Source organism: Morus notabilis, unplaced genomic scaffold, assembly GCF_000414095.1.
Source record: "Morus notabilis unplaced genomic scaffold, ASM41409v2 Scaffold985, whole genome shotgun sequence".
Taxonomy (NCBI): Eukaryota; Viridiplantae; Streptophyta; class Magnoliopsida; order Rosales; family Moraceae; genus Morus; species Morus notabilis.
In genome coordinates, this window is record NW_010356679.1 from 366,497 (window position 1) to 389,164 (window position 22,668).

The following is a 22,668-nucleotide window of genomic DNA, read 5'->3' on the forward strand; positions in this document are numbered from 1 at the left end:
TTTAAATAAATATTTTATAAGCATCGACTGAGAACAAATTTCTACATTAATGTGAGCATTATATTTAAGACATAGATCTATATTATGTGGAACAACATATCTATTATCTAATTTAATGCCATCTTTTTCAACATAGAAATTTGTATTTCTTCTTCTATAATTAACAAATTCATTTTCTTCGATATATGTTTCATTTTTTATTTATCTCGGGAATTTTTTGGAGCATTCTGAATTTTTCATACATTGAGCAGTTGATTTTGCTATTCCACATGGTCCATGCATCATAAATTCAGCAACAACATTGTAATTTAATTTATTTTTTTGAGGGCAGGAATTTCGGCAGAAATAAATTTATCAATTTTTGATGGATCATGTAGTTTATCGTCAGTATGTAACCAAAACAGGAAATGACAATGTGGCAAACCCCGTTTCTGAAATTCTACTACGTACAGATCTACAAAATTTGAACAGTAAATTTATTTTAGATATATTTAGTATAAGTATTAAATAATATTATTTAATATTTATAGATAAAAGAACATAAATCTAGAAAAAATATACTAACCTGCTACATTTCTTCTAAAAATCTTTTCATTTTTTATTGTTGATAAAAAATGTTCTAATTTCATTTTAAAAACTCTTGTAATAATATCAGGTCTATTTGCAGATTTAAAACCAGGTATTTTTATTAAAGCTCTAGTAATTTCAGGCCATTTTGGATTACATGTAAATGTTATAAATAAATCAGGATTTCCATAATATGTACAAATTGCCATTGCATCATGATAGTTTTAGATCATGTATATGGGACTTCCAGTATGACTGGATGGAAGAATAATTCTTTTACGTATTGCCTGTGCATTTGTATCTCTTTTTGTAACAACATCTTGAATTCCTTGATAAAATTCAGGTCTAATTTTTTTTTTGATTTTTTCTAATATAATCAAATCTATCTTCTTCTACACAGGCATATGCATCAACTACATATTATTGTAATAATCTTCCACTTCTAAATAGGATATCACTTTGATTTTGATGTTCTAGTAATTGATAACAATAAAATTCTCTCATAGAAATTCTTTTTCTTTTGTATGAGTTATTTGAATTATTTATATTATATTTTAAATATGTTCTATAACCATCTTCTCCATAAGGAAACAATAATGGATATTGAAGAGACATATAAGATGGATGTAATTTTGTAATTCTTTGTAAAGAATTTGTTCGATCTTCAATTATAATATATCTTCCTTGTTCATATTCACCAATATCTCCAACTATTAAACAACCTATATCATTTGAAGTTGGTAGTTTATATTGATTATTATCTGTATTTCTTCGATTTATAAGTCTTAATTTCATAGATGGTAATTTATCTTCTTCGTATCTATCTATTATCATTCAAATTTTTTTTACTAATTTATTTGTATTATCTAACATTGTAATTAAATGTTCAATTATTATTTTTATTAAATCTTTTGATTCATTTTCAAATGAGAATGAAGCCATTTGATTTTCAATTTCATTTTCCGTATCATATATATATAGTTGTGCAAATCTAGGAGGATTATTATCAATTGGAAGAAGAGATCCTATCAGATGATGTATTTGTCCACTTATTTTAAAAATATAAGGGCCGATAGAGTTTTTTGGGAAATTTTCTATGTTACTCCTAAATGATGTAAATGTAAATATGGAATTATAAATTCTAATATTTTTTCAAAAATGTGTACTTAATGATCCTCCATAATAATCTAATACATTATCTAGTATAGAAGGAATATGTTTAATAAAAGGTATTCTAATTTTTCCTTGCCTACAACAAAGATTGAATTTAGGTCGGTTACTTCTTTTGATTTGTTCATTAAGCCAAAAAAGAGCACCACAATAACGGCAGATATAAGAACAGTTTCCAAAGTCGATGTACATATTAGTATCACCTAAGAAAAAAAATTTAGATCAATTTATGAAACTATTATATAAATAATTTTTTTTTCTTGTAAAAATTTATTATTTAGTATAAGTAAGAAATTTACAATTTTGTGTGTTGTTTTCAAATGCTGATGCATGAACTTGTTCAGAAGATCTGCTTTCAGTTTCAGACATTTGTTGCATAGGTTGGCTTTCAGTTTCAGACATATGTAGCATATGTTTGCTTTCAGTTTGGGACATATGTTGCATCACATCAACTCTGGATCGAAGGATCAATGTGAATGAATCTCTTGTACCAGAACTTGATTTGCTTGAGTAATCAGTATTTACAATGGTTGAATCATCGTCCATATGTGAGATGATACGACGTACGCGGTACTTAGATTTTATGGGCGTTTTATTAATTTTTTTCTTCGGCTCCATCTGTGTATTACAATACATTGTGATTTAATAAATTATTTTGTAAAATTTATATTTATGTTAGAAAAGATTATGGCATATGAATAAGCATGATTACTATATTAGACAAAACAGAATAAACAATTTTATCTAACAAATAAGATAAATTAAATGTACATAACATGATAAGTATATATTTATGAGAATTTTTTAATCAATGAATGAATATTATAAAATTATTATGATATAAAATAATATAACATATATAAACTAAATATACAATTTTAGAAATATTAATAATATATGTATAAATATTTTGTAATAATAATACCATAAGGAAAATATGAGAAGAAATTAATAGTTTATAAACATATATAGTATCCTACAATATCATATTATAAAGGAAAAGTAATATATTTTATTATAGATAAAGTATATAAATATATTTAGTATTATTAATAGCAATCATAGCTAATGTCATAAATAAATATTGAAATAATAAAGACATAAAATTTTAATAATACCTGGAATGCTGTGTAAATAGCAAATTGCAGCTAACCAAATCATAATATATATACAAATGATGCTTTGCTATGAAGATAGAGCATCAAACGATTGATTTTCAAGCGTTGCGGTACAATATGGAGATAAGAAAAGACCAAATCTGCTCAGAATTGACACAATAGGGAAATAATTTATTATCACATAATGATTATAATAGGTTAAAAACAAGATATAAGAAAGAGAATAAAATAAATGTATTTTAGAATAGACTTAGTTGTACTAATATGCTACATACACACATTGAATCAGGCAAAAACTATAAGAATAAAGCAATTGAAACATATTTAGAAAGAGAGATAAAATATAGTAAGTAAAATGTAAAATAAAAATAGCTGAAATTTTTAGAATAAAAAACTACAAACGAACATGTATAATGTTAAGGGTATTATTATGTTAAAAACTGTTGGATTGTGTCAAGTTAGGCTCGGCCACAACCATTTGCACTGATACGACTCAGTTTTTTTGTTCCTGTTTCGAGCCCAACCATTTGCACTGATAGGATTCAATTTTTTGGTTCCTGTTTTTATTTACTATATTTTTTGTTTTAGTAACTGACAAACGCCAATCAAGTAAAGAAAAGTAATACAGTCATGAACAATAATATGTATTATTATACATGTATTGAAAGAAAGGAAAGCTATTATTGCTTCCTGAAAATAATTAGAACAGAATAAGTAAAAAAATTTATATACAAATTTATGTCTCAATTACATCATAAATTTGAACTTTTGAGTTATTTCATGCACTCGTGAGAAAATTTTCGGATTCCGTCTTGTAATGTTTCCTCACACAAACTTGTAGTTTATTTCACGGCACATGTTAACAACAAAAATAAAATAGCATTATAATCGTGAGAATTAATTTTTTGAATATAAAAAACTAAGGTGTTGTTCTTTTGGAAAAAAATTCAGAAAAAGTTTGAACTCGAGTTACAATTTTATTTAAGTTCATGTTCTTTTGTAAAATTTGAGTTTGAACTCGAGTTTGAACTCAAATTTAAACTCGAGTTTGGGGCTAAACTCGAGTTCAAATTTTCTCTTCAACTCGAGTTCAGAAACTCGAACTTAAATTAATAAACAATATTTTTTCTATTCTTAAAAATGCCATAACTTTTTCGTTTTAATTTTGATTGAGATGATTTTTTTTCTATGCATTCACAATGAAAAGACGAATAAAACCCCACCCATATGCCTTATTAAAAATTTTCATCACCATTGAGTTTTTATTAAAATACTATCTAAATAGAAATTTAAATTTTGACTCACCCAAACACAAACTCAAAAAGATTCTCAATTCAAATCATAACTCAAATGTACACATCCAAACACAAACTCAAGTTACAACTTCAACTCAAATTATAACTCAAACTCAACTCAAAATCATCACTCAAATCACCTTAACTCAAAAATACAAAAGAACAACCCCTAAATTTTTTATAAACAAAGACATTAATTTGTAGTAAGGCGTAGAACAATGTATAAATATAAAACGTTAGCCAATAAAGTAAGAATAGCAGTGAATGACCAAAGGTGGATTGGAAAGAAAGAATAGTCAAGCGCAGGCAACAAACGTTAGTGAATGAAATAAAAATAGTAGTGAATGAGCAAAGGTGGAATGGAAGGGAAAACTGGTCAAGCGCAAGTAACAAAAACAGGAAAATACAAAATGGAGTTATATATAGGATATCTAGCAATATACACGGCTGCCACCTCTGTTATCAAGGAGTTTATGCCATAAGTAAAAAAATTTAGTATACATTTGGTTCAGGTTATATTCATTTGTTGTGAAGAATATATACCATGAGTAATTGAAACGAAATTTGGCAATATACATGGCTACCAGCTACATTATTAAGGAGTTTATGCCATAAGTAAGAAAAAATAGTATAGCTTAGAATAACAATATACAGTATTATACATATACTAAGGAAAAGGAAAGATTTTAGTGTTCACTAAAAAAATCAGAAAGATATAAGTTAAAACCATAACTTTAGCCGAGAATGGACTGGATGGAAAAAAGAGAGAAACGTAGGGAAAACAAACAGAAAAATACAAAATAAAATCATATACAGAACACGGGAAGAAAAAATAGAGGAATAAGTGATAGAGCAATATAAAAAAGAGTAAGAATCAAACAATTTGTGCAATATACCTAGTTACACAAATATATCATATACTTAAAATAAATCAGTGTATAGGAAAAAAAGAGCTTTATATTATACTGTAAATTGAGTAGAGATTATAAATATATGAAGAAACATTTAGGAAGACATAAGATTATATATAAATATTTGGTTCAGGTTATAATCATTTATTGTCAAGAACATATACCTTAAGTAATTGGATACAAATTTAGCAATATACATGGCTGCCATCTACATTATTAAGGAGTTTATGCCATAAGTAAGAAAATTTAGTATACATTTGGTTCATGTTATATTCATTTGTTGTGAAGAATATATACCATAAGTAATTGAAACAAAATATGGCAATATACATGGCTACCAACTACATTATTAAGGAGTTTATGAAAATAAAATATATTGGCATAACTCTAAAATAATAAAGGCAACACCAATGATAGCCATATCTGTAATAACAATTACTCAGCATATGTTAACAACAAATGATATATAACATCATTATAACCGGAGAAGAATAAAATGTTTGGATATAAGAAACCGAGTTTTTGATAAAGGAAGGCATTATGTTGTAATAAGATTTAGAACACTGTGTAAATATCAAATGTCAGTTAATAAATTAAGAATAATAGTAAATGACCAAAAATACAATGAAGAAGAAAAAGAGTGAACTGCAAAGGAAACAAACGGCAATGCACAAAATACTATCATAGACAAAAGCAACTTTTATAAATACAAATATATAGTAAAACTAAAACAAAAGACAAATTAAAATATATTGGCATAAGTCCGAAATAATAAGGGCAACATCAATGATAGCCATATCTGTAATAACAATTACCCGACACATATTAACAACAAATGAAATATAACATCATCATAACCAGAAGAGAATAAAATATTTGGATATTAAAAACCAAATTTTTGATAAAAGAAGACATTATATTCTAATAAGATTTAGAAAACATTGTAAATATAAAATCTCAGTTAATCAAATTGAATAGAAATAAATGAGTGAAAGTACAATAGAGAAGAAAAAAAGTAAAGTACAATATAAAATATTTCATATAACGAACAAACATAACATTATAAATTAATATTGTAGAACAAATCAACCAAAGTAAATTGAAAAAGTGAATACCTGATTCAATGAACCACGGGCAAAATGATAGATCAAAGAAAGCAACCAAAATTACTAAGCAGCAGAAATAGAGCAAAGGGATATAAAGGAGGCGGTAAGGTTAGTAAGAAATGGGTAGTATCATTAAGGTCTTTAAAGAGTGAAAAAGCAGAGAGAATAGAACATGATAGATAATATTAGCTGAAAGACGAAGACAAAGAAAGAGTAAAAAATTAACATACAATATATATACAGAAAGTTACCAATGTTTTGCTTAATCTCAGATACAAATCCCTGCAAATAGAAAGTAATAGAAGTAATGATTAATTAACAACAACTGTCACATTGCATGAAGACCACCGCAAAATGTAACCAATAAATAACAGACAGTTATATTTTGGATGCATATTATACAAAGCGAAAAAATAAAAAATACACGTGTCAAAGTAAAAGATTAACATAAATATTATTACATTTAGATCATGACAAATATTAGAGATTTGTTCAAATTAATACGAAGAAATCAAAATATAGTAAATAAAAATAAGAACGAAAAATTTAATAACATGAATAAAAAAATTTGAAATTTCGAAAAAAAAAGTTAAAATTTTTTCACAAATATAACAGCCGAATAGCAAATAAATAAAAAAACATAAACAAAACAACATGAAAAACGAACATAGATATGAAGTAAACGACCAAACAGCCTAAAAAAAAGCTAATAAGAACATAGATCTGAAAGAAATGACCAAATCCATGAAATCCAAACAAAAATAATCAACCAAACCAAAGACGAAGCTAACAAATAGCGCAATGAAAGAAAAAAGGACCATGCATATACAACAAAAAAAATAAAAAAATAAAACATAAAACATCGAAAAATATATATATGCAAAAAGAAAGAAGATGAAAAACGAATAAATCTGGCCGAGAAATGAAAAAAAAAATATCTAGAAGGTTGCAGAAAGAAGAAATATGAGAAACGAAGAAATCTGGCCCAAAAATGGAGAGATCTAGAAGGTTGCAGAAGGGAACAAACGGAAGAGAGAAAAGTAAATCCATAAATGAAGAAAAAGAAACACAGATCTAGAAGATCGTAGAAACCAATGAACAAAAAAAAAACCACTCAATCTAAGTGCGCAAGAAGAAAAACAGAGCTAGAAGGTTGCAGAAGAAAACAAATAGAAGAAAGAAATGTTGCTGCAGAAATAAAAAAAATAAAAACACATATGAAGAAGATAAAAGCATAGAAACCACCAAACAAAAAAGAAAAAAAAACTCAGAAGAAAACAGACAGAAGAAAGAAATGTTGATGCATAAACGAAGAAATAAAAACACATATGAAGAAGGTAAAATCATAGAAACAAACAAACGAAAAAAAAAAACTCAATCTGAGTTAAAAAAAAGAGCTCTAGAAGGTTGCAGAACCAAATAAATGAAATAGATAAATGATTGCAGAAAGAAGGGAAGAAAAAATCGCAAAAACCAACAAACGAAAAAGAAAAAAAAAACTCAAGCTGAGGCTCAAAGAAGATAAGAGGTCTAGAAGGTTGCAGAAGAAAATAAAGGAAAGAGAAAGAAATAAATGACGGGAGAAAGAAGGGAACAAAATCAATTCGAAAAGCATCAAACGAAAAAAGCCCAAATAAAACACTCATTATGAGTATAAATGACCAAAACAGCCACAGCAAAAAGAAACAAAAGAAGCTGAACTAAAGGGCAATATAGTAAATTTACACTCAACAATACATAATGGGAATTAAAAATTCATCAAAAGAAAAATACAAGATTAAAATGAAAAATACACTTTTCATTATACTGTAGCATAAACCGTGAATTCCGTCGTCCCTTTTAATATATGTATAATTTACCATTACTATTATTTATATATACACACACGTCCAAAAGTCTTATGGGACGTTTGTTTTTTATATTCGTCACTGATTTTGAATCATGATTCATAGTTCTTTACAGTATTTTTTTCACAAAAAATACACATAAAATAAAAATACTTCTGAATCATAATTCTAAATACATAAACCAAACGTCCTCTTAACGTTTATAATAAGTTCCTGCCAAAAACCCTAGTAAAAACCAGTTTCAAGTACAGAAAACCCAGAACTAAAGAAAACCAGAAAACAAAAAAACCTCAGAACTGAGAAAGAAGCGAACAATGGCGAAGAAGACAGACCAGTTTGGGAAGCTTCTAAGCACCCTAGGGGACTTCACTAGCAAGGAGAACTGGGACGAGTTCTTCAAAATCCGAAGCTCCGACGAGCCTTTTGAGTGGTACGCCGAGTGGGCAGAGCTCAAAGACCCTCTCATTTCCCAATTCTCACTCGACGAAGCGGAAGCTTTGAATGCGCAGATTCTCGTGCCGGGCTGCGGAAATTCCAGGCTCTCCGAGCACCTTTACGACGCCGGCTTCAGAGGAGTCACCAACATCGACTTCTCCAAGGTTGTCATCTCCGACATGTTACGCCGCAATGTCCGACTACGCCCCGGAATGCGCTGGCGCGTCATGGACATGACCAAAATGCAGGTTTGGCTTTCTCCTGAAATCAAGAATTGCACTTTTTGTTTTGGTTATCAGTTTGTTTACCAAATTGCGGATTAATTTGTCGGAATGTAACTGAGGATTAACATGTAAGTTCACTATGGATTATGGATGTTTTGTAGTTGACTAACGGGGAATTGCGAAGTCACCTATTGCTAAGGATAAAAATATTGTTACTTTTGGAAGATATTTCGACTGACATATCGAAAATATCGGGAAATTTTAGGAAGAATAATAAGAATTTTTGACATAAAAATGTTTAATTTATGGTTATCTGTATAATTGTTTTACGGAGGTGTCAACAGAAATGTCTGACATATCAAGGATATTTTCATCCTTGAGTAATCACTTGGTAATCAAAACTCAAACTCGGTTAAACGACTTGGTATAACTTATAAGTAACATACTATAGATCATAGAATTGATTATTATCATACCTTGTGATAGTTGGCTTCAAAATCAGAGTTATGTTGTTTTCATTATATGGTGGGTTCTGAATCTGCAGGGTGTGGAAATGGATGGATTTATTTGCTTTTGAATTGGTCTCTTTTCGACTTAAATTTCAATATTTTTTTTATTTGTTATTATTTGGTATAAGTAGAGTTCTCTAAAGTGAATGATTGAGGTTGTGAAAATGTGATTTGTGTTGTTCTTCTTTAACGGTCAATATGTGCTAATGGCCTGGTACGCAATGGAGTGCGGTATGAACATCCTTCAAATGCAAGATGTCTTCATAATTTAAATTGCAAATTGGATCTGAATCTCTCCTTTTTTTTTTTCCAGTGAAAATTAATGGTTTGGTTTTCTTTGAATTTGTGTCTTTTCGACTAGAATTTTGTCTGTCCAATTGGTTATTGTGTGTCACGACTGGAGTTCACTTAAGTCAAAGCCTGTGGGAATGATCAATGTTGAGAATATGTGATTGTTGTTTTGACGATATTCTTACATGACTCTTGCAATTTGGCAGTTTGAGGCTGAGACTTTTAATGTTGTACTTGATAAAGGGGGATTGGACGCTTTGATGGAGCCCGAGCTTGGTCCTGACTTAGGGAATCAATATTTATCAGAGGTGTTGTTCTAGACTCCAATTTAAGCCTATTTCGCTGTTGAATCAGTTTATCCAAGCATTAATTCAGTTTAATGGGCTACTGATTGTTTCATGTAACTACTTTTACTTACAGGTTAAAAGGGTTTTGAAATCTGGGGGGAAGTTTATTTGCCTTACATTGGCAGAATCTCATGTTCTAGGTACAAAATTTCCATATGAATCTGAAGATTTGTGCCAAACTAATGATCATTTCTGCATTCTATTAATTCCTCTTTCATTTTGCTTCCGACCTAGTTATCATGCCTATGGTGCACTCAGATATGAGATGGGCCATGAATGTGGGAATCATTTGTGAAACTTTTTTTTTTTCTTCTGTTGAAAACAATATTTCACAATTTTATTTGATGCATTTGCATATGCTAAGTTTGTTGTGGTCCTCCTTGTTCAGGTTTGCTTTTCTCCAAATTTCACTTTGGGTGGAAAATGACTGTTCATGCCATCCCTCAAAAACCATCTAGTAAGCCTAGTCTTCAAACATTTATGGTGGTTGCTGAGAAAGAGAAGTCAATTGTATTGCACGAGATAACGTCGTCATTCAATAATTCTTCTCTTGGTTGCAGTGGAGATCAGGTAGAGTAATCACTTGACTTCATTCTTCCCTCCCCACTCCACGCCCTCGCGCGACACAGGAGTATTAGTTTAGCAAGAACTTATGATGCACGTGCAAACTTTTTAGAATAAAATGTAAAGCGAGTCAGCTAGATGGCTAGTTGTTCAAGAATTTGCACGGTTCGAAACATGTTTGTTGCAAGTACTTGATATCCACTGCAGTCTACATTTCAATGCAATCTTGTTCTTCTAAATCTTGGAAACGCCAGTTTCTGCAAGCTTGACAGAAGTGCTATTCTTACTGTAGGCCCGGGGGCTCTTTCAAGCTCTTCAAAATGAGAATCAAATTCGAAGAGAACACTCCTCTGGTTCTGATATGTTATGCTCTATTGAAGACTTGAGTCTTGAAGCTAGACAGGACTTGGCAAATCTTAGCCAAGGCCGTCGGCTGCAGCTTACTTTGGGAGATCAAGGGAGTTCCCGATTCAGTTATAGAGCTGTTGTTCTTGATTCTCAGTCCCAGTTTGGCCCATTTCTATACCATTGTGGGGTTTTTATTGTACCTAAGGTGTGTCTCAGTTGTACCTACCTATTAAACTGCATAAAGACACTTTTGTTTATTTCTTTTATTCTTTATTACGTAAAATTCAGTTGAACATCACTTTAGCTTCAGTGTTCAACAAGTTGATTCTATTTTCATCTATTACTTTACTTGATACTTGATTTAGTACTAAATGTTAGGCATATTCCTGTAAACTTGTTCTGATTGAGTCCTTGGCTATGTCTGTTAGACCTTTTGGAATCCGATTTCCTTGTTTAAACTTGTCGCATGAACTAATTATTTAATGTGCTTGCTTTTGCTATTATTTTACCCATGAAATTTAAGACTTGTTATTTGAAAGTATTGGGAGTGTAGAAGTGTTGTAATGTAAGTTTCTTCACACATTAAGAAACCACGCAATTGTTGATATACTAAATATAAAAGGAAAATAGCGTAGTAATCACCGGTTTTAGAGTTCTGGCCAAAAAAAAAAAAACAATGGGCTAAGAGAACATGAGATTACGAGACTTTTCTAACGATATGTCTATTTCTGATGCTAATATAATTTAAATGCTATATCTTTCGTGATTTATACTCTACTAAAGTGGTGGATGATTACTAACTCCTTGCTAAATGGTCCCAAAGTTCATCTTGTGGATGGTCCCTTTATTCTTCACGGAACTATCCAATTGTTCTTTTTCGAAATATGTAACTGAATTTTAGATTCCAGACTCGAGGTCGTGAATGGCTGTTCTCCTCAGAAGAAGGTCAATGGATGGTAGTCGAAAACTCAAAGGCAGCTCGTCTCATAATGGTAGAAATTTTTATAACAGTGATGTTATCTTGTGAGTTCGTGCACAGATTGTTTAATGTTATAGCTAAATAAAGCTTATGTGCTGAATTAAGGTTTTATTGGACAGTAGCCATGCCAATGCCAGCATGGAGGATATTCAGGTAATCCCCCTTTCAGATTATGCACTGACAAATCCGGATTACTATGAGAATCTAGACATTGGTCTATTTACTAAAATCTCGTGTGTGGTTTGTACTTCAGAAGGATTTGTCTCCCTTGGTTAGACAATTGGCGCCTAAGAATGATGACAATCGTGCACAAATTCCGTAAGTATCTTGTATCATTTGATTTTTTTTTTAATTAATTTGTCATGGTGCCATCTTGACCATGATTTTTGAGTTATAAATTAAAGCCACTTTTCTGTCAATTTAACTTCAGCCTGGTCACTAACCAAAAAAAAAAAGAAAAGAAAAAAGAAATTCTGCTTGGTCTGACTGTCTTCCAAAGATAGTCTACAGATGGGTTGTTGAAGCATCTTGTTTTGACATTCTATATCTTAGAACTACTCAGCTACGAAATAAGGATAAAAGAACTTCGGAAGAGTATGTGCAGGAAAGGTAGTTGATAAAATCCCATTCTTTGGTTCTCAACCGCCCATTCCTCCACTGTTAGATTTAAATTTCCATGTAGCCCCGGTCTTTAACTTCCGTAGTTTGCTCACTTCAGACCCTAAGTTATCTCTCATGGCTCTTTTTTATTTGTCTTTGCTCCCGTCCTGAGAATTTGTTAACTAAACGTTGTTGTTCAGGTGTTTATTTTATTATTTTATTTATTCCCCTTTTATGTTCTTGTAATGTTCCCATCAAAACGTGATCATTTCAGTTAGGAACTATTTTCATTCCCACAGAATGTTTGTCAAATGTATAAGAACTCAACGTGATTCTCACTTTCATAGTTTTGATAAATGCAGTGTATCTAATCCTATAATTGTTATCTTAATATGATTCTTGCGCTGTATCCTTCCTTACATTAAAAGGAAAAGAAAAACCATTGTTCTGTAAGGCATTTGGAAACAATTCATCATCCATCTATGCTGTTGATAGGATTATGCTAGTTATGTTAGTAATTAGTTATCAATATAAGAAGTGGTTAGTGGTTTAGTTAGTTGGATTTTTGTTATGTGAGAATTAGTATAAAAGAGTGTTAGAATAGTAAGTCAGCGGGCAATTAGTGAATTGAAGTGAGATTTAGTCTCTAGGGAGAGATCAAAGCCTCTCGAAAGTTTTGAAACTATCTTGTATTCCATTATTTATGTTTTACTTCTTCAATACAAAAATCAGTTTAATTTCTTCTATATCTTGGTTCTTATCAGCTGTAATGCGTGTTTGTTAGTTCATGACTTTATTTTGCTTTTATGTGTTTATTATTTTGCAGGTTCATGACCACTGGTGATGGGATTAAGCAACGGAATATTGTTCATCAGGTTTGCATCCTCTCTCTCTCTCTCTCTCTTCAAAACTGTTACAGAGCTTAAGTTTAGATTATGTTAGAGGAAGCAACATCTGTGAAGAACTAGGCTGTTGATTTTATTTATTTAGAATCAAATGTCAGATAATAAATATCTTGGATAGTTTTAAGTTTTGGGTTCTTTAATGCTACGGTTTTAATGCAATTTGCTATAGATATGCAATTGGGATAATTCTGCTTCCCGAGCAAATTTGCTATAGATTTGGGAACCATGTCATGCATGATATCTTTTGTGGCAATGACATTCTCGCATTGCTGGTAAGGCCTATGTATAATTGTATATCCTGGAACTATCAACTTGTAAGCCTTGTAGGGGAAAACAAGGGAGCCTTTGTTTCTTCTGATGTTTAGAAATCTCATGGCAATTGACTTCGTATTTAGCAGCCTATATTTATGAGATTAGTGCCAATTTTTTATTGGTCCCTCCTTGATTTGGATTTTTTTTATTTTGTTTTTTTGTTTTGCTGTAAAGTAACTGGTAGTGGAGCTGTTGATTTTATTATTATTATTATTATTATTATTATTAATACATAATAATATTATGTGCCTGTAATTTCATCAACTCAGTTGATTGCATACACTCACTACATCTTCAGGTCACATCTTCGTTAACTGGGCCAATAGTCGTTGAGGATGTGGTTTATGAAAATGTTGATGGTGACATCAGTCGCATTCTACCGTCCAAAGACTTAATATTTCGCCGGCTCGTTTTTCAAAGGAGTGAGAATCTGGTGCAGTCTGAAGCGATACTCATAAAGGAAGAACCTGTTCGGAAGACTGGTGGTGGCAGTGAGAGGAAGAAATCTAAGAAAAAGGGCACTCAGAGAAGAAGTGATGGTATTGATCCATTTTTTTTCCCCTAATGTTAGTGTTAATTTATTTTCTTTTATGCTGCTAAACTTCCCTTTCGTTGTAATTTTATTTTTAAAATTCATGTAGAACTCGTTGAAAAGGTCCTTGTCTTGAAAATAGTTGGACCTTTTCTTTTGGTTATTTTATACCCTTAAAATGCTTGTTTTAACGCTTCTCTGCTCTCCTGCCCTTCTCTCCTAGGTGTCATGTATCTCCATTGTAAAGTGAGTGAGAGCTAGGTTTTGGTCAGTCTGATGGGGCCCATTAATATCAATAAAAGAATAGTTGAAAACCGTTGCCTGTTGAGTATGCATGGAAAATGGGTTAAAATGGTCATATCTCATTTGTGGGTACAAGCAAGCCTGAAAGTCAGTTTGGAGCTAACTTCGAGCTCTGAAGTTTTAAGCTTGGTCATGGTCAATTCTGAAAAGTAAAACGTAAGAAAAGCTCATGATGCAGATGTATGATTTGGCATGCTAATTATTCTTTTGTTTTGTTTTCTGTCTATCCTGGAAGTGTTGCCGAAGGAAATAAGGTCATGTAGACATATAATATGGAAAACGTACAGAAAAATGAAAATATAAAGTGATAACAACTAAAAATAAGAAATATGAAGAGGATTAATGACTATTCTTTTGAAATCCAGTTATGGCTTTCATCAGTGGTCAAGAATTTCTATCCATGCTAAAGATTGTCCTATGCATTTATTACAAGTTGGTTATAATTCTTAATTCATAGCGGTTAGGGTACATGGTTAATTTCATCCAGTATCCTTATAGAAAAATATGGTTGTTTATTGTTTGTATCTGTCTGTCGTCTTCCAATTTCTTTTATGGTCTTCTTCTATCCCTGCGTAGCAACAATTCAGCCACTAATGTCTTACTTCTTCCATTTCTTTGTTAATATAGAATCATGCAACCAGCTGAAGGTCTATCATGGCTATTTGGCTAGTTCTTATCATACTGGGATTCTTTCTGGGTTTGTTTTGATTTCTTCGTATATGGAAAGTGTGGCATCAAGCAACAAATCAGTAAGCACTTATACGTTTTAGTCTTGTTTTTTATTTTATTAAAAGGAATTCGTTGGGATTTTAGGCCTTATTTATGATGAGTTAGAAAAAAGAATAATTTTGATTTATTTAAATCACACTTTTGCTTATTTAGGTCTTTTACAGCCCTAATAACTTTTGGATCTGCATTTTCTCATGTTTTGTTACATGGAAAGTCTTTTAACTCAACTGACTTTGTTGACCACAATAATTGTTATTTGTTCCTATTATTTTGCTAGACTTGTTCATTGTTTTATTGGCCATACTTGTTGTTTATATCTATATAAAACAACCTATTCAAACTCAATGGTGCATGCAATCTTCAAATTCAAAATTGAAGAGTCTACTTTTCCCTTGTCTACGATAGTCACTAATTTCGATGTTCAAACTTTTTTCCCTTTCCATTTTTAGTGACTTTTGTTCTCTTTGTATTACCGCTAAAATTCTGAAACTTTTTTCAGGTTAAAGCAGTTATAATTGGTCTCGGAGCAGGTTTACTCCCTATATTCCTTCATGGATGTGTTCCGTCTTTGCACATTGAGGTAATCCTTTTTATCTTGCTGAACACACATGCGTAGGCGAACTAGTCTTATATCTTTCTTGGGAATCAATTTCAATTTTTGAGAAATGAGGTTGTAATTAATGGTATATAGGTGGTGGAGTTGGATCCTGTGATCCTCAATCTTGCAAGGGACTACTTTGGTTTCACTGAAGATGAACATTTGCAGGTAGGTTCAATCTAATGATGCTTTCTCTCTGTATTTTGTGATTTTGAGTAAAAGAAGAATTTTCAAGCACTAGTTAATAATTTCATAAAAGTCGGTCCAACTCTCAAAGACCTTATGCTCCCCGATATCTTTATGCTCATCAATAAATTTCCTTCTTCTTGCTAACATCAATGTGTTATAAGTATTCAATGTTAAAGAGCTTTGATTAATCTCCAGAAGTATTTGAGGTTAGGGACTCTGCTTCTTGTCTGCTGTTTTCTTATTAGTCAAGTCTCATTACTTACTGCTCAAAGATTTCCTCCAAACGCTTGCGTGTGTATAATTGTGGTAAATAATGTGGCCCAGGGGAAAAGTGTCGTGACAATACCCAGTTTCACGAACACCAATTCACTGCTTACCTTTACAGTCTGTCCTTTATAAGTTGATCCAGAATAGTTGGTGACATGGTGGGGTGTCCACCAATGATTCTTAACTGGACTATTTTTATTATTTTAAACCCTGGAAGATTTCTGAATAAGAAACAAAGCTCGAATGCGAACGTTAAATGAGATGGGATTACTCGTGCAATTTCATATAAGTTTTTGAAAGAAGCATTTAGTTGAAACTGAGAAAGAGTATAATAAAAGAAGACAAGAGGAAGCTTATTGGGAAGCCAAATATGACATGGGTGCTATGGCCTAGAAATAAAAGAAGACTTGGAAAGGCTAATATTCTGAAGACCAAAGCTTTAGGAAGGAAGCACTCAGCTTTATATGATGCTGAGTTCGTCCATATCAAGATCTATTGTTGTGATTATGTCGTTCTTTGGTGTGGTTAATACTTCAAAGTAGCTAGGTTAGCATGGCCCAAAGATTGATCAGGGCCCTACTGATGAATGATAATGCATAAGATATGGTTACCGTCTTTACCATTCACCTCTTACTATATTGTGAATGCATGTTCTGAAAGAATTTAGAACATTATGCTAAGTTTTGTTGCCCGCCAGTTGGCAGTTTTCTTTACTTAATTACAGCCTTGATTCGATTATCTGTGCCAACGTTCACCACTTCTAGATTTTATTTGGGGTATCAGGTACATATTGCTGATGGTATCAAGTTTATTAGAGAGATTACGGGGTCTTCACCAGCTGATGAAGTTTCTGTTGTTCATGGAGATGGGAATTCTCTCAGTGATGCAGAGCAAACTTCTATAAATGGAAGTTGCATATCTCATGAAGAAGGCAGGGCGAATGCAAAGGTCGACATAATCATAATTGATGTCGACTCTGCAGACTCAAGGTGAACGAAATTATATGTATACATATATGCCTGTGTGTGTGTGTGTGTGTTTATATATGCATTAATGGAGAAACTAGGGAATTTCTCTAAGAATAACAAGGGGCAGGAATAAGAGGAACAGGATGGGCCAACAAGAGAGATCTTTTTATGCATGTTGCATTTCTATGCATCACTAATAACTATTTTCAGACGGTAGCATGGGAATTGATTCTAATGGATATTACTTCTTTGTGCACAGTTCTGGGATGACATGCCCTGCTGCAGATTTTGTGGAAGACTCGTTTCTTCGGACCGTAAAGGAGAACCTTTCTGACAAAGGTCTATTTGTTATAAATTTAGTTGCACGGTCCCAAGCCATTAAGGACAACGTGGTTTCAAGGATGAAAGAGGTGAGAACGAAGATTTCTTATTCACATTTTTCATCAATCTTTTCGTCATTATTCTATAGGATTTTGTCCAATAAATGTGTCGTCGAAATTCCCCGTCGATGTCATATTATCTGTAGGGTTTTGTATGAACTCTCTTATTTAGATTATCTGTCTTATGTATCACTTGAAATAAAGTGTAACTTGGAGTTTTGTGATTCTCTTATTCAGGTCTTCAACCATCTATTCTGCCTTCAAGGTGAAGATGTGAATGAAGTTATTTTCGGTCTTTGTTCAGAGCCCTCCATGAAGGAGGATTGCTTCTCAGAAGCATCTTGTCAACTCGAGAAATTATTGAAGTTTCAACACCCAGAAATGCGCCAATGCGTTATAGATGCTGCAAAGAAAATCAAACGATTGAAGTGAATCAGAGCTTATTAAAAAACCTTCCTCAATTGAATTTTACATGAGGTCGGTCCTCTCGAATGGTATCAGGTTGAAGAGCAAGCTTTTGCAGATTTTGAATGGAAAAAAAAGCACCAGAAGCTGGGCAGCTTTAACAAGGCCGACTCATACAGGGAACATGTTTACATGGAAATGGAACAAAAATTGGTCTGCTATAGAGCTACATATCAGAGAGTATTTGTTAAAGGGTGCTCCAGTTCCCTAGATGTGTTGATTATTCTCATTAACTGCATGGATGTGAAAAAATTGAATGCAATCAAGGATGGAGAACTTGAAATTTTGATATATATTTTTTTAATTTGTATTATTTTTGGAACTACTGATATCAAAAGACAGATGCAATATTGTTTCGCAGATCATCGAAAAACAGTGGGTAAATATTAGTATATTTCGATATTTCATGGAAATCAGCGATTTCAGTGCCAAATAGTGATTTAACAAAATTTTGGTGAAAAATTGATCATCACAAAATTGGGTTTGACTCACAAGAAACAATAGGCATAGATTGAGAGAAATATATATATGACATGTCTAACGCAACAACCGACATAGAAAGCTTATTCACTGGTCATAACCTCAGTATGCCATATATTCACTGGTCATTTTCTTATCCTTGTTTCATATTCTTTTTCTAGTTAAGTTAGTCCCAAATGTCCATCTCATAGATTTGTTGTCGTATTTATCTCTGGCTTCAGGAATGTTGATCCTCCTCATGGAGCAGAAAATGAACATGGATGACCATAAAGAATGTGAAGAGACATACACGTCTATAGCATAAACCACACTTGCATGATGTATGTGTTCTAAGTTGAGGAACTGTGAGGCTTTGAAATGTTAAATTGTATTTTTGTCCTTCAATAGGAAAAGGGGAGAATTGTGAGGCTTGCAAATGTTAAACTTAGGCAAAGATACATTATTAAGATTCAAGATTGTAAGATTTTAGTACATAATAATTGGTCACACGTCATCATTGTAAACCTTTTTTTAAATAAAAAAAGAGCAACACTAGATTTAACAACAACAACAACAAGCCGTAATCCCAACTTAATTGAGATCGGCTATATGGATTTTATTTTTCCGCGCAGCTCTGTTCGAAATTAGACTTTCCTGAAAACCTAGATCTAAAATGTCTTTATTAACTACTTCGGTCCACGTGATTCTTGGTCTACCCCTCGTCCTCCAAGCACGAATTGGTGCTTCTAGCGGTGTTGGACATGCTCGTACCATCTCAAGCGGCCTTCGCGCACTAGATTTAACATGTCCTATTTTCTTTTTTGAAGTAAAGCGGCAAATTTCAATTGGCGAAATCGGCACAAATAAACGGGGCAACAAACCTAGGAATAGCATCGCCACTAACATGCCAACAGCAGAATGAAAACCAAAAGACTCCAACACATGAGAAACCGAGTTATCTCCCCTAAAAACATGAACACATTCCCCATTAGCTGAAGACTTCAACCATCTAATGGTATCTTCCACTATAACACCTTCTTCAGCTAAAGAGGAACCTCCTTCACTGCATGAACAACCCTTAATGCATCAAGCTCAGCAACATCGACCTGGAATACACGCGACTGCGGAAATATGGGAAAATTGATTGAAACAAATCTGGAATTAAGCACTTATCAACCTATGACTGCAATTTACAACATTTACTCATTAAGTTTCCAAAATCTTAAGACCACATTTAAATCGTACAACTATTTGTGCATTCATTCAATCTAGTGATGTCGGAAATATCAAAGCCTGCTCCAATTCCAAACTCCGGTACCCGATCATATTATAAAATCACTTTGCATACTTATTTTGCCAAAAACAACCACTATAAAATTATAGCATACAAAACTATGTTACACTTGATGTTCGTACATAAACTCAAAACCTTGAAAACAGACTAGATCTAACATGACCTAAGTAGTATATAAAAACATAAATAATCAAATCTTAACCTCACCCCCATTGACAATTACTGTATGGATACTTCAAGCTTAAGAGCATGAATGCTTTTCAAAGACTTCCATGTCACGTGATTAGGCACTAGTCCATTCTGGATCATGTCCTTGAGAAGCTTGAGAGCGACATCAACTCTTTTGACCTTTAAGTAACCGTGAACCAAGGTGTTATAGGAAATGGTGTTAGGAAGAGCACCCTTTACTGCCATCTGATCGAACACGTCTTTGGCTTTGCCCATTGCACCTTGCAAACAGTAGCCCTTGATCAAGGTGTTGTAAGTAATTGTATCAAGCGCCTTGCCATGTTCGACCATTGCCTGAAATAACTTTTCAGCCTTATCCATCATCCTTTCATTGGACAGAGCATTCAAAATTATGTTTAGAGTGCTAGTATCAGGAAAAGTATTCTGATTCGCCATTTCATCAAACAATCTCTCAGCTTCTTCCAATTTACCCGAATGACACAATCCGCTTAGTAAAGAGTTGTAGGTGATAACCACAGGCAACAAGCCTTTATTAGTTATTGCTTCCGCAAGATCAAGTGCCTCTTGGGTCTGTCCTTCCTTGCACCGAGCATCCAACATAGTATTGAATGTAACAATATTAGGAGAGATTCTATGTTCCGACATGCTTTCCAAGAATTCTATCGCTTCATTCCATTGACCGCACTTGCACAAACTAGAAATCAAAGAAGTGAATGTGACAACATTGGGTTCTATGCCTCTCCCAGTCATTAATTCAAGTACTGAAATTGCTTCTAAAGTTTTCTCTTCCTTGCAAAGAGAATCTATTAAGGTAGTAAAAACATGTACATCAGGCGAAATCCCGCGATCAAGCATGTCAACCAAGAATCTCTTGGCTTCTTCGCACCGACGCAATTTGCTTAATCCATGAATTATGGATGCATAACTAATAACATCTGGGGGAACGCCACGGTTGATCATATCTTTAAACAAGCTCAAGGCCTCATCCATCCTTCCTTTCTTACAAAGGCCATCAATGATTGGATTAAAACATCCTACAAACGGTTTAACCCTTCCATTGTCATACATTTGCTTAACCAACTGGATTGCCTTATGAGTTTCTCCAGCCTTACAAAACCCGTTAATCATAGTCGCGTAAGTGATCTCATTACATTCCTTTTCCTCCACTATTTCCTGAAACAACTCCGTCGCTGAAACCATCGAGCCTTCCTTGCAAACCCCATGAAGCAAAGTACTTAGCGTGCGAGAATTCTGCCGAATTCCACTCTTAAGTATAAACGCTAAAACAGAGAAACCCAAATCTACTCTCTCTAAACGGCATAAACATTTAATAACAATATTCATTGTACAAACCTCAGGCCGAAAATAATCAGAACCCACCATTACTCTATACATAGAGACAACAGTGGAATACTGGTTCATGTTGGAGAGTGAGCCAAGCAACTGATTGAAAGCCCAAATGGAGGGCACGGGTCGCGTTTGAATCATGGAATTGAAGTAACCCAATGCTTCTTCTACTGTTAGGTTTCTAGATTTACACCGTTCTTGGACAAATTTCTCCAAATGGGTAATACAATCGGTATTCATACTAGAGGTATAAGAACGAAATTGGGAAGTGAAAATCTCAAAGAGAGAAAAGATGTGAGAAATACCGGCAGTTCTTCTTATGGTGAGCACTTGGGTTTGCATGGTCTGCAATTTCAGAACCGAAAGCTGGCGTTCTTGGGTTGAAGATGAAGCATGGGGAAGTACGGACACCGCTGCGAGAATACCGGAGGATCAATGGCGGCCACTTTGGACACGTATAAGAAACCGCAATGTGGTTTTTTTCGTTCAACCAAACGCCGTCTTTGGGTTCAAATTTTTCAACAAAAACACGGTCGTTTTGGTCCTCCTGTTTTTTTTTTTTTTTTTTTTTTTTTTTTTTTTTTTTTTTTTTTTTTGCCTTTGTTCTAAAATTTATTTATTTTTATTTTAGCCTTTTTTTTAACATTTTTTTGGCCTTTTACCTTAACATTTTATTTTTTTAATTTTAGTTTCTTTTACCTTAAGACATTTAATTTTTCATTTTAATCCTTTGTTTAGCACTTTTTTGCCTTTGACCCTAAAACTTTATTTTTTTTAATTTTGGTTTCTTTTGTTGCCTTTATCCCAAAATTTTATATTTTTTATTCCTGCCCTTCTTTTTGAGTTTTTTTTTCATTTACTCCGATTGATTTTTAATCATACTTAGATATTTCTCTTTAGTAATGCTCTAAACTAATATTGTACTAAAAGTTATTCCCACAAATTTTTTTTTTTCTAAACGTCTCACTAAATTAAATTTTTACTTAAACTTTTTCGTAGCCTTCTCGATCACTACTTTTTCATAGATATCATTTTTTTAATTTGCTCATCTTGCATTATTTTTTTTTTCCTAATGTGTCCTTACTTAACTATTTTTTAAGTCTTTCAAAATATTACTACATCAAAAGTGATTCTCAAAATACTTGATTTATTGCTCATGAAAGTAAATATTTTTGAATATATCCTCACCTGAATAATTTTTTCCCTTAACGAACGGAAGTGTAAAATACTGATACTACTATAGCGCTTTAGACTACAATAATTCATTTTGGTGGAAAGTGGTATTCTTTTTTTTTTTTCTTTTAATTCCTCCTTCATCTTTTATTTCTTTTTTGGTCCTTCCTTGCTCTTCCACTTTTTCTTTGGGTCCTTCCTCTCTTTTGTTTTTCATTTTTAATCCTCCCTTCTTATTTTCTCTCAT

The 22,668-nt window shown here is 32.6% G+C and overlaps 2 protein-coding genes across 2 annotated transcripts; one reads left to right on the top strand and one right to left on the bottom strand.

Annotated features, from left to right (window-relative positions):
* Positions 1-8,265: 8,265 nt before the first annotated feature.
* Positions 8,266-18,333, top strand: LOC21399223 (methyltransferase-like protein 13). Its single transcript, XM_024170334.1, has 16 exons — positions 8,266-8,697; positions 9,680-9,781; positions 9,894-9,960; positions 10,209-10,390; positions 10,677-10,937; positions 11,641-11,724; positions 11,817-11,864; positions 11,965-12,029; positions 13,138-13,186; positions 13,827-14,067; positions 14,991-15,112; positions 15,592-15,672; positions 15,784-15,858; positions 16,930-17,135; positions 17,374-17,524; positions 17,732-18,333. The coding sequence occupies exons 1-16, from the start codon at positions 8,329-8,331 to the stop codon at positions 17,924-17,926; spliced, it is 2,298 nt and encodes a 765-aa protein (XP_024026102.1). The 5' UTR covers positions 8,266-8,328; the 3' UTR covers positions 17,927-18,333.
* A 1,442-nt stretch (positions 18,334-19,775) lies between these two features.
* Positions 19,776-21,704, bottom strand: LOC112092972 (pentatricopeptide repeat-containing protein At1g63130, mitochondrial-like). The gene has a single exon (XM_024170394.1). The coding sequence runs from the start codon at positions 21,588-21,590 to the stop codon at positions 19,932-19,934; it is 1,659 nt and encodes a 552-aa protein (XP_024026162.1). The 5' UTR covers positions 21,591-21,704; the 3' UTR covers positions 19,776-19,931.
* Between the last annotated feature and the right edge of the window lie 964 nt (positions 21,705-22,668).

Coding starts and splice junctions, on each gene's coding strand:
- LOC21399223 (XM_024170334.1), top strand. CDS start 8,329: ATGGCGAAGAAGACAGACCAGTTTGGGAAGCTTCTAAGCACCCTAGGG. Junction 8,698..9,679: donor TGGACATGACCAAAATGCAG/GTTTGGCTTTCT, acceptor GCAATTTGGCAG/TTTGAGGCTGAGACTTTTAA. Junction 11,865..11,964: donor CCAGCATGGAGGATATTCAG/GTAATCCCCCTT, acceptor TTTGTACTTCAG/AAGGATTTGTCTCCCTTGGT.
- LOC112092972 (XM_024170394.1), bottom strand. CDS start 21,590: ATGCAAACCCAAGTGCTCACCATAAGAAGAACTGCCGGTATTTCTCAC.